This window comes from Periophthalmus magnuspinnatus, chromosome 1 (genome assembly GCF_009829125.3).
Source record: "Periophthalmus magnuspinnatus isolate fPerMag1 chromosome 1, fPerMag1.2.pri, whole genome shotgun sequence".
NCBI lineage: Eukaryota > Metazoa > Chordata > Actinopteri > Gobiiformes > Gobiidae > Periophthalmus > Periophthalmus magnuspinnatus.
Genome location: NC_047126.1, coordinates 5,597,300 through 5,609,020, shown reverse-complemented (window position 1 = coordinate 5,609,020; position 11,721 = coordinate 5,597,300). Strand labels below are relative to the sequence as shown.

At 38.6% G+C, this 11,721-nt stretch overlaps 2 protein-coding genes across 2 annotated transcripts in view; both read right to left on the bottom strand.

Annotated features, from left to right (window-relative positions):
• Nucleotides 1-1,266: 1,266 nt before the first annotated feature.
• On the bottom strand, nucleotides 1,267-3,506 carry rhoh (ras homolog family member H). The gene is made up of 2 exons (XM_033970275.2): nucleotides 3,361-3,506; nucleotides 1,267-2,618 (listed from the first exon to the last, which is right to left on the bottom strand). Exon 2 carries the CDS (start codon nucleotides 2,373-2,375, stop codon nucleotides 1,788-1,790), a length of 588 nt encoding a protein of 195 aa, XP_033826166.1. The 5' UTR covers nucleotides 2,376-2,618; nucleotides 3,361-3,506; the 3' UTR covers nucleotides 1,267-1,787.
• Nucleotides 3,507-3,757: 251 nt separating this feature from the next.
• Nucleotides 3,758-11,721, bottom strand: part of n4bp2 (NEDD4 binding protein 2) — an 8,648-nt gene continuing 684 nt past the window's right edge. The window contains exons 2-16 of the mRNA XM_033966536.2: nucleotides 10,777-11,680; nucleotides 10,334-10,458; nucleotides 9,220-9,308; nucleotides 9,074-9,150; nucleotides 8,864-8,995; nucleotides 6,686-8,733; nucleotides 6,515-6,600; nucleotides 6,399-6,444; nucleotides 6,101-6,315; nucleotides 5,910-6,034; nucleotides 5,632-5,764; nucleotides 5,382-5,552; nucleotides 5,123-5,291; nucleotides 4,673-4,796; nucleotides 3,758-4,582 (exon numbers count right to left, since the gene is read on the bottom strand). Coding sequence (XP_033822427.1) covers nucleotides 4,537-4,582; nucleotides 4,673-4,796; nucleotides 5,123-5,291; nucleotides 5,382-5,552; nucleotides 5,632-5,764; nucleotides 5,910-6,034; nucleotides 6,101-6,315; nucleotides 6,399-6,444; nucleotides 6,515-6,600; nucleotides 6,686-8,733; nucleotides 8,864-8,995; nucleotides 9,074-9,150; nucleotides 9,220-9,308; nucleotides 10,334-10,458; nucleotides 10,777-11,680 — 4,490 coding nt within the window. The 3' untranslated portion in view covers nucleotides 3,758-4,536. The remainder of the gene's footprint in view (nucleotides 4,583-4,672; nucleotides 4,797-5,122; nucleotides 5,292-5,381; nucleotides 5,553-5,631; nucleotides 5,765-5,909; nucleotides 6,035-6,100; nucleotides 6,316-6,398; nucleotides 6,445-6,514; nucleotides 6,601-6,685; nucleotides 8,734-8,863; nucleotides 8,996-9,073; nucleotides 9,151-9,219; nucleotides 9,309-10,333; nucleotides 10,459-10,776; nucleotides 11,681-11,721) is intronic.

Here is an 11,721-nt window from a genome sequence, read left to right as displayed (position 1 = left end):
AAATGACTAAATACAAAAAAATATATATATCATCCCAACATCACATTCACTCAGAGGTCAGAGGTTAGTTTCCATAAGATTTTCAGTTCTAAAATGTACATCCTGAAATTTTACAGAATTTTTTTATATGTTTATAATTTAATACAGACATTTCAGTTTCTCTGTGCAAACCCCTGTAGCTGGTGGACTCTACGCGTATGCAGAGAACATGAAGTCATTTCTGCCGCTGTAACATAAGAAGACCCTTTTATTATCTCTCATGGACAAATGTTTCGCTCTATAAGCAACACGACATGCAGAATTATTATATACATAAAAGATTTGCACTGAATGTACAGTTAGTTGAGCTTTATTTCTCATTAAACTTTGTCAAACACATTTAGTGCATAGACTGAGACAGAATGAGAGAGTTTTGTGGTGACTGTGGAAGTGAACATAAAGATCAGAGGTCTGACCTCTGCCTGTGTTTCTTCTTATGAGATTTCATTTACTACTTTCAAACACATGCATTTTTAGCTGTCACTACAAAGTAACGTAAATACTACAGCCTATTGTATTACAAATAGAACATGATTATGCATATGCGAAAAAACACAACTAGATGCATAAATATAACATCTTTTCTTATTAGTAAAATTACTTCTTTTTTGCATTTGTATTTTTGTGTAGGACTCAGGGTATGTGATTCTTCTGGCTTAAGCACTGTCCCTTGTGAGTTACTAATCCATCTGAATGGGTTCTTTGAATTACACATTTACTTTGCAGTTTATTGTCTATTTGAGATGCAGAAATTGGTAACGTTACATTTTATAAATTTATTTTTCATTTGCAGCGGCTCTAAAGCCACAATCAAACATGAGAAGTGATTAAATAAGTATTTTTACAGGGCAAAGTGTTTTGCCTGGAGACACAATGTCGCCATGCGCTTAGAGCTGGATTTAAATCGGCTAATCATCGTTTTCTGGTCAAATATTCAACCAACTGCACGGTCACCCGGGTATTAATATATTTACATTAAAGGTATTTTTTTGTTGGTATCAAAAATTTAGATTTTTTTTTTCCCCATTTGGTGCACTGACCAAAGAGAAAAAAAAACAAAAAACTTACTGTTTATGTTTGATAAATAGTTAGATTACAGATTAATATTAAAGATAGGTATATGTATACACTTTTACTCTGAAAATATTTATATTATTGTGTTTATTTAATTACCACGTTTTATTTAATGTGTAGAAATTCTATGCGGAAATTTAAAAAAGGGGGGGACAAGCTGTAATGTTACAGATTTCAGTGTTCAGTTTTTGGTTCAAATTGGTTTGAATGATCTCAATATTCACATGGTCAGATCCAAACACGAAGAACAAAAGCCAGTTGTGAGCCGCACCTTAACTTTGAATTATGAATTATGAAAAACCTTTAACACACCTTGTATCTTACATTTTACAGATATGTATTTATTATTATTTTAGTGCATGTTAAGTCGGGGCTCCCCATAATGTTTAAAGTAAAAATATTAGCTACAAAATGTTTGTAAGTGATTTGCAATGACGTGAAATGTGAAGTCCACTTCTTTGAATAAATCTAAACATACAGGTTTGAAATATCATAGTAAAAATGATGTTGGTTTACGTACAGGCCTACTATGTTATAAAACTGTTAAAATTGTAAACGTTGTGAGCTGGCATAGAGAGAGGATTGTCCAAACACATAAATAAAAAATCATACATGTTAAAAAATGCACATCTACTCAAATTAAAATCAAAGTCTTAAGATCTGGCATGGAGACGTCAGAACATTTTGCACGGGTTAACATTAAACATACGGCGGTGCTCCCTCTTCTTGGCCTTGTTCACTGCTGTTCGGACAGCACACTCAAAGACCTGCTGCACACCGCGGTTACTCAAAGAGGAGCACTCCAGATACCCTTTGGCGTGGATGTCATGTGCCACCTGTTTGCCCTCTATTGGCATAATGCAGTGCCCCCTGTGCGCGCCCGTCTCCCGCAGGTCGGTCTGAGTGGCCACCACCAGCACGGGCACTTTGGGCAGGTGCTGCCTGACCTCTGCTATCCACTTGTGCACCACACTGGCCAGGGAGTTTCGATTGGCCACAGAGTAGCAGATCAGAACCACATCGGCCTGATTGTAGGACCTGGGCCGGATCTGTCTGAAGTTGTCGCTCCCACCTGTGTCCCACAGCCCCAGGCTGATCTGCACCCCATCCATGTACACCTCCACGCCCGTGTTCTCAAATACAGTGGGCTTATAGCAGTCAGGAAAAGTCTCCGAAGTGAAGCGAACCAACAAGGCCGTTTTACCCACTGCGTTGTCCCCGACCAAGACACACTTCACCGACATCTCAGCCATGCCGTTCATTGCGCTGGGGATTAATCTGGACTTGTTTAAGCTACAAGCAGCTCCCCAAGGTCCGTATTTTAGTCCATACAATACATTTACACGAGTCACATTACTTGCTGACACATACGTGACAGTCAGTGTTTGAAAATGCCTCAAATTATCTTGGTCCTCCTTAGAACTGTTTGGAGTCTCCAGTCAAATTTAAGATTCCAGATTCTTCCAGTTCTGTTCAGACACCAGATCGTCTTAGAAGAAGATCCACTAAAACAAGAACATGACAAATTAAAATGTATTATTCTTATTATTATTACTACACTATATGGACGGCTTTCATATCCCGATACATTCAAGCAGAATTATTTTTCAGAGGCATAGCAACATGATTCAAGACTTTTTGGTGATACTAACTTTATCTGCAGTACTTTTTGTCATAACTGGTCCCATTTCTTCAGGTGCAATTTGCTTCATGGTATTATGAATTTACTTGTGCTTTTCTCACTGTAGTCTTCCAAATGTCTTCATTTTTTGTCAAGCTAATTTTAACTAATGTGTGTTCATTTAGTAAAACTACACCACAAATAACTTGGACAAGTAAATGAAAAAAACCTTTAAAAAATGGCTACATCATTATTATACTTTTATTATTATTTTTACACAGTATTGGTTGTTTTCATCTCCCTATATAAGCAAGCGGAATTAAATCGGTAGCAGGATTAGACGAGATTATTATTGGAAGTTAATACACTTCTATGGAACATTTTTAATAATTGGTTTGCTTTGTGATATTGTGAACTCTCATGTGTTTTTCTCACTGAATCTACTTTCCAATTGTCTTATTTTTTTTGTTTAGTTTTAATTTTAACCATGTGTGTTCAAATTTCAATATCTCTACACCCTGAAGTAAGGTAGACGGCTAACTGAAAATAGAAACTAAAACATAGTTAGTTTGATTTGAGCCAACGCCACCTCCCAAAAGATTTAGAACTTAAAGATTGCTACTTACTTTTGTGTGTTGAAGTCTTGCGCTGTACTTCATCTGTTGAACTTGGGAGTTGAGCTTTAGGTCATCGAAAAATTTGATTGTCAACGCAAATATCAACTGTAATGGAACGTAAGCAGGTAAATTCAATTGTCAGATGAAGACTATAACTCGTGTTAGCTGTTACAAAACCTCAACATGACGATAGGAAGCAATGCGAGAGGTTGTGCGCATCCGCTTTGTGCCAGGTTTGACTTCACTGTCGCCTCCCACACTGCAGCTGCCTCACTCTGAGCTCACATTCTGAAACACAGTCATCAGGAAACAGCCACCTGCAACCTAAGTATAATGAACAATATCAAGAGATAATACAGCCTACATAATAAATACCTAGAATATCTTAGAATAAAACACCAGCCATAACTGCAAACAAACACATTTATTTCAACGTTAAAATTTAGCTAACAGTTTGTAAAAGCATGAACAGAATAATACAAAAATACAAAATAATTGTAATAATTATTTACATTTTTAGAGCATGTTTCAACCTGAGAAATAGTGGTGGCACACAATTGGATAATTACAAGCCTAAAACCATTAATTTCAATTAACTGGCCTTAAGGTAAAAGCTAAATTCGTGTTTGTTTATGATTTGTACGAGACTACCAAATGACACCAAACCACATTTTAAGACAAAAGAGTTACAATCATGAACAACTGGTAGAAAGTAAAATGGTTCGCTCAGGCAGAATAAGATGACATAACTGAATAAAAGTTAGTTAAAACCTATCAAAAGTCTTTATTGTTAAGTGTAGTTCAGTAGTACAAATCCAACACCCAGAGTCAAATGCAAAGTAAAAAAATAGATAAAATCTTCTAAAAATATTCCACTGGGAGTGCCTCAAACAGTGCCTTTTTACATGTATAAAAGTTTCTAAACACTTCATCTCACACTACCCCATTGTACCTACTTCACTGAGTACAATGTCACAACATGTACACATTATTACAATAGTGGGACCCAATTTCCTTTCAAAAAAACACGGCATTCGAATTAATAAAACACGAGTCGTCCTGCTTAATTGTAAATAATAAACCCCCTCTAAAATAGTTGCAGGTTTTTTGGATTCAAGAGAGATTGCACTTGAAATAAACTCAGACACCGTGTAAGTAGTGTGTATCAAAGAAACCAGGTTCGTTTTACTTCAAAGAGACCAAGACGAGGCCTGGTTTGGGCTCCGTAAACCTGGAAGATGCAAAAAGGAGTGAGAAGCGGGCGATGGTAACCGTTCAGTCAGTACAATTGCATGAGTGTGTATGTACTTTGTGTTTGTACCTGTAGTGTGTCTTGGTGAGGTAGCCTAGAACAGCGGGACGGATGCGGGCCACGCCTCCCTGGCTGTGGTTCCCCCTTCCTGTGATGACAGAGAGTTGAGGGCGACAGAGGCCACGCTCATACTCTGTGCCGAAAAAGTCAAAAACAGAAATGCATACACAATTCAGTTTGGGGTCTTGTCTTTATAAATGCAACTAAACACTTATATTAGGTAGTATCTTTACAAATAAAATGCCCGTCAGATCCTTTTAGTCTTTAACACAGTTTAAGACTAGACTAAAAACCCACCTCTTCTCCCCGACGTTTAATTCTAGCTAGACAGGATATGTTTTATTGTTCTTTACCAACTTGTCTTTTTTCTGTATCTGTTTGTTCTTCACTTCTGGGTGTTGTATTGTAAATGTGCTATATAAATATCAATTGAACTGAATAAAATCTTAAGCTGTGCACCTCTGGTTTTCTTTTCTAAAACTTCGATCAAATGCTCCAAGGCCTCGTTCACATGAAGCCCATGAAGGTCCAGGATGTTCTGTGGCAATAAGGAAGCGTTGACCCTCTCGAAGATGTGAACTGCTGCTCTGTGATTGGCCTCCCGCATACTTTGGCCATGCAGGTGACCCTACAAAAATGCACTGGATATTAGTTATAAAAGAAGATACATACAATCAGCTACTATAATTTTAATTTGAGTCTAATTGATGTTGCTAACCTGCTGAGCATAAAATGATGCTACTTCTTTGTGACCTTGTTTGTAAGCCTCTGCAGCCTTGGCAAAACTCTCGAGCTGTCTTCTCCTCTGCAGATTGGCCTCAGCTCTGAAGTCCTGGTACTCGGGGTCTTCTGTGTCCTGATAAGCTGGCATAACTGATTCTACTGACTTCTGCATCGTGTTAACAAAGACACTGAAGTTACAGATACATTCAGTTACAGCAAATGCAGTGCACTTCTGCAGACGTTACCTTGTCCTTGTCTCTGTCCATGCTGGCTGATCTGGGGTGTGTGATTCGAGGAGCTTCAGGTGCAACAACTGTTTTAACAGGACCGTCACCCAACAAAGAGCGAAGAAACAACTCTGTTTGTGTCAAAGAGTAACTAGAGTGACAGAAGAAAACGTTTAGATTTAAAAAAACAACATGGTTACAGGAGATTAGAATACATTCCACACATTCTGGGTATTAACACATACTATTAATATGTAGTAAGTAAATCATAAACTTATAAAGACAGAGTGTCTCACTTGTGATCTCTGAAGATGTCCTGAAGGAAATGTCTGTCGATTGTGGGAAAGAGAGCAAACAGCTGGTCTTCTTTTAGTAGAGTGGATCCATCACGTTTATCCAAATCAGTCTGACTTTGTCTAGCCTTAAATTAGTAAATATATATTTTGTTATTCGATTTTAAAACTTAAATGTTGTACATATGTTTTACCTTCTGTCTGTTTTCTTGTAGAGTCATCTCCTCCTTAATGATGTCTCTGAGAGACACATGTGGACGGGACACATTCCAGTGGTCCATAAAGGGCAGGTGACCTTCAGCATCTGGATGGCGGTCCCGATGTGAAGTGCCATCTCTGCTCATCTGGTACCGTTCTGGATTAGATCCTGCCACAGCCCATTTTTGTGGTTTACTCCAATGAGCAGAACCTGACATACAACACAATTTAGATGCAAAAGAATTATTTTTTTTCTAAATAAACATTGTATGTTGTGTGTTTTCATTAACTCACTCTCTTGAAGCAATTGTAAAGAAAGAGTTGCTTGTTTTTGCCTTTCCTGGAAATAAACTCAGGGTTTACATTTGATACATCATAATATTTATACAATACCACTATCTTAAACTCACTTGAATACTTTCTTTCCACTTTTGATGAAGAAGTTTGGCCAGATTCAGATCCATCTGAAATACATAGTCCTCTGGAGAGCCTGTATCTGCATGTAATTAACAAAACATCCTGATAGAATGTGTGCTGTAACTTAGTTTTTCTTATTTTATTAAGGTGTCTGGGTCTGTTACCTGGGTCCACTCCAACAGGGCCAAACAGCTCAGTCAGCTGTAGAGCCAGTTCAGTGGGTAGTTTTAACTCCACACTCTTAATATCCATGAGTGCTTTCTTTTTTTGTTTTACATCTTTCATCTTGGCCTTTACTTCTTCCCTCTCTTTTTCTTCTGTTTCAAGTTCTTCAAGCTCAGCCTGTAAAAGCCGGTGGACTTCGCTCATACTGCTGATGTCATCTTCAATTTCTACTGCTAAACCTTCGACTCTTTCTGCCCCTCCTTGGCTGCCCCCATCAATATCACATGGTCTTGTCTCCCCAGGTGTAGTGTTACGATTCAAATCGGATGGGTTTTCTTGTATTTGTTGTTGGGGTGTAACATCATGTTTGTCACTTTTTTCTTCAGAAATATTATTATCCAAATTACTGGAAGGAGCAGTGGAGTCAGACCTGGAGTCGCTATTTTGGCATGGTTCAGAAACTAAACCTGTTTGAATCTCCTCCACAATCACATCTGGTATGGAGCCAGTCATCTCTTCATACTGTTGTGTAATTAACACATCAGAGCTCGGCCCATCTTCACTTTCTGTACATGAGCTTCCCTCTTCTTCATTCTCATCGTCCCTAAAGAACCTCTCTCCTGAGTCTAGCAGCAAATTGGTTGTCCATTCGATATCTCGTTGGCATTTTTCAAACAAGTCTTCCAATGTGTCCAATGCAACCTGTTTAAAATGGCGCCTCAGAATAAGCAGATTTTCAGCCACGTCTTTACTCGTCCCAAACTCCTTCTCCTCCACCTGCGTGCTTTTTTCATGGACTACAGAATATGGAACTTGATTGTGAGCAGTTGGATTGATTGAATCTGTGGCACAGGACATCAGAGGCAAAAATCGTGTCGGGCTGCTACATAACACTCGGAAATCCCTGTTGGATGCGTCGGATGCATCAAGACCATTTTGATTGACACGCCACAGCAGGGCAAAGTCATGTGATTCAGTCTGAGTAAAAGAGCTTGGGAGGGCTCCAGAGTCTGCCTTTATGTTGGTTTCAGTACGTAGCCCACAGGCTTTTTTAAGCTCAAGATTTGGCTCGTCATTTGATTGATCTGCAACTGAACTTTCAACAGAATCCACAGATGCTTCAAGACAATTCTGTGTAAAGGTCAGGGCCAGTTTACACTGTTTCCCCGAGCGACGAGTATGACGCTGCTTGCACTCGTGACTTATTTGGCTGCTTTCAGATTCTCCCAAACTCTCAAACTCAGGACTCTCAGAAACATAATCACAACTTAAAGGATTCTCACTAGCACCAAATTCTGGACTAAGCTTATTTCCTCCAACTAAAGTGCATTCAGCAGCCTGTGACTCAAAAACACAGTCTGGGAGCCCTCCTGTGGTCCTCTCTTTAATTTCAGATTGACTCCTTCGAGCAGAACTGACATCATTATCTCCAGAGCTAGCAGAAAGGGGTGATAAAGAGGAAGAATCAGTATTTATTGGATCTGCTGCTGTTTGAATCAGATCAAAAAGCTTTTGCAACTCTGTTAAATCAGGTTTTGGGAGATCTTTGGTTTTAGCACATGGATTAACTGCTTCCAAGTTGTTGTCTGTGACCTTGTTGTGATTGTTGTGATGTCTCCTCTCCAGACGCTGCTCTAGTGAAGCTGTGGAGGGCCAGTCTCCTTCAAAGTCAAAACTTTTAACAACTGATTTTGTGCTTTCTTCGACTATGATGTCACTCTGCTGTGACAGAACCTCCACCGCAGATTTATGTCCTTCTTTTGGCTCATCTGCAGGCTCTGAATTGTCTACACCAGACTTTCTACCAGCTCGTTCTCTTTTCATCCTTTGCCCAATAGATGTAGAGAATGCAACAGGTAACTCATCGACAGGCTCTGTATTACTGTCAGCAATGTCCATATCAGCATTTTCCTGTTTGTCTTTGAAGAACTCATTGTCATGGGCAGCTGAGACATCAGGTAGAGAGGGAACAGTTTCTGTGCGAGATTTGGCATTTATTTCACTAGAATCTCCTACAATGTCAGGGCAAGGTGCATTCGGTTCCAACCTGGGGAAATACATAGACACAAACCATATAAACAAAGCAGCTATTTATTATTTATGGCATCTTAACAATGTAGCAAGTGCAAAGAATATTTTAGGATTATGAACAATGTAAAAGATAAGAATGTACTAACGTTTCCGCTGTTTCAGTTGGTTGTTTCCTCTCAGGCATCTGTGAGCCCAAAATGGACTTGACTGTGACAAAGCGCTCATATCCACAGAGCATACGTCGTATTCTTTCTAATGGGACAGCATGCTTTGTGCGTCTGCGCAAATACAAACACACAAGGAACACTATCTGTTAATTACATTTTCAACACAATATTGGAACATGTTTGCTTTACCTCTCCAATTCTCTTGGTTTGTTTTTCCACCAAGTGTCTGGCTCTCTGAATAAAACCTTATAACTGTGTTTCAGAGCCTGGATGAAATTAAAAGTCCATGTAAAAAGGAACACATATTCAAGATATTTAAGAAGTATTAGCCAAACCTGAACCACGTAGGGTCTCATCTCCCATCCACACATGTTGGTATTATCAATGATGATGGGATTAGTCCCTCTTTCAAACGCTAGCTTGGCTTTAAATAAAAACATTTCAGAAGAGATGAAAAGTAATTAATATATATATATATATATACCAGTATATGTTATGTCAGCTTGAGCTGGATCTTTTTTTTATTTGTTTATTTCATTCATGAAATATAAAAAAAGACATCAACAGTATCATAGTTAAATATACAAGAAATGAATGAAAAGGAGCAGAAAGAGTAATCTTATGTTATCTGCCTCTGTTTCCAGACAATACTTTAACACCGATAAAACATTTCACTACATTCTGTTCATTTAAATCCAATCCATTGCAGATATCCATAAATAGATAGATCCATAAATGTATCACCATTTTTATACAGAGGTACTATTTTAGCCAATTTCATCTAGTCAGGAAAAACTCCTATTGTTAATAATTGTTAATAATAAACTGTATATGATTTTGTGAAAGATCCAATAACAGATTCAATTATATTTTTCACAGTCATCATGTCCCAACCTTCATAGTCAGTTGATCTAGACACAGTTTTTAACCATTTTTCTTATTTCATCTTTTTCAACCTTGTCAAGAAAAATACTGCTTATTGCCAATAATATTTTCATTATTGGCAAGTTTTTATAATATTCTAGAATATACACAGAACTCATTTTAAAATTTATTTTTCATCATATGTCAATATTTTTCTTTACAAAGAAGTGTGCTTACAAAGAAATTTTGCTTATCACTCCATTTATTATGCCCCAGGTTGACTAAAAGTTACTCTTGTTTTCATTTAGTTTCATTTTTCTGATCATCCATACTAATTTCTTTTTATATGTCTTAAACCTGTCTTCTGCCTCCCCTGTTTGTGTAAAAAAAACACATTTATAAAGCCTTTTTTATTCCTTAGGTCATCCATGGTTTGCCTTCCCTTTCGGGAAGTTATTAATGGGCAATTTTTATTATACATGGCATAAACTGCAATCCATCTTTGTACTTTGTACATTTAGTGCTTTTCGGGCTTTCGTTGATCTGTTTCTACATCCTTTACCATATCGTTAATCAGGCATTTACCTCGACTGTGATTCCAACTGTGAGCCTCTCCTAGAACAGTCGGGTCAAAGTGATATTCTCCCTTAACTATAAAATAGTCATCAGTGCTGAGGATGACTCCACTGGGATTATGCTCCAACAGAGCTCTGTAAAAACAGATAAGACAAGTTAAAAATATTATATATTTCAATTTTTGCCAAATACAAGTTAACACCAGTTCATGAGATTTTGTTCATTCTGCTTGGGAATAATAGAATCACAGGGTACCTTAAGATTCAGTCTCATGTAAAATACATGGCTGTTGATACAGGACCATATAAGACTTCACATAAATTGACTTTATTACTATTATTACTGAACCAAGGTATTGATTTAGCAGCAACATCATTACATTTTTTCAAACAATAAACAAAACACAATACAGTGTAACAGTATTTTTTGTCATAATAAAAGAATAGTTATACCTTGCCAAAGTTGATTTGCCTGAACCTGGTGGCCCACGTAACAACACAAGAACCTTCCCTTCCAAAAGCAGCCTGTTTGGCTGGCCTGTGGGTTGTTGAGGTGGCAGAGCCCAGGGCCTCGGTGCAGAAGGATGTCCTCTCAGAGGAGCCTGGCTGTTCGGCCTGTGCCAGGGAAAGGTAGGCCTCGGCCCTCTGGGCCAATCAGAAGCCACAGGAGTGATAAAGGCTGAACCTTGGATTTCCTGAACCTGGGGCTGGAATACAGGTGCTGCGATATTCCAGGTCATGGATGCAGAGCTATCCATGCTCCCATAAGAAGGGCCTGCCTTTGGTACTACTGCCTCAGATACCATGACTTCTGCCAGATTTGTATCATTTTGTTTTGTGTACACCTGAAATGCAGAAGAATGACCAGACCTAATAAAATCCACAGACAGTATGTTCTTGTCCACAGAGGTTTCTCTTGGGACCTGTTCATCCACTACACATATATCATCAAATGTACTGAGTTGATCAAGAGGAGATGAAGCACCGGAACTCTGTAAGCTTTGACAAGAAAGTGACTTCTCAGTAGAGGTCCCACTGCACAGAGGCTCCAAGTGGGACTGTAGGTCTTCAGTCACAGTGACAGTTTGACTGAGCGGGTGCTGGACTCTGTTTTCCTGTGCACTGAGTGACTGCACTTCCTGATCAATTAAATAGTCCAAGTCTTCCGTTATAAAACAAGTTGGCGATGTGGATGAGTCATGTGTTGTCCGATGTGTTTGAGACAGAGGTTCAGCAAAGTGTTGGGGGGTGAGTAGTGCTGCAGCAGTTCTCTCAAACCCAGACACAGAGGCTGAAACAGGCTGTGGGTCAGCAGCTGCGATGGATAACTCCAAAAGAGCATCCATTGCATTTTCAACTACATGACAGAAAAACAACAGGAATTTATGTCAAGTTCAC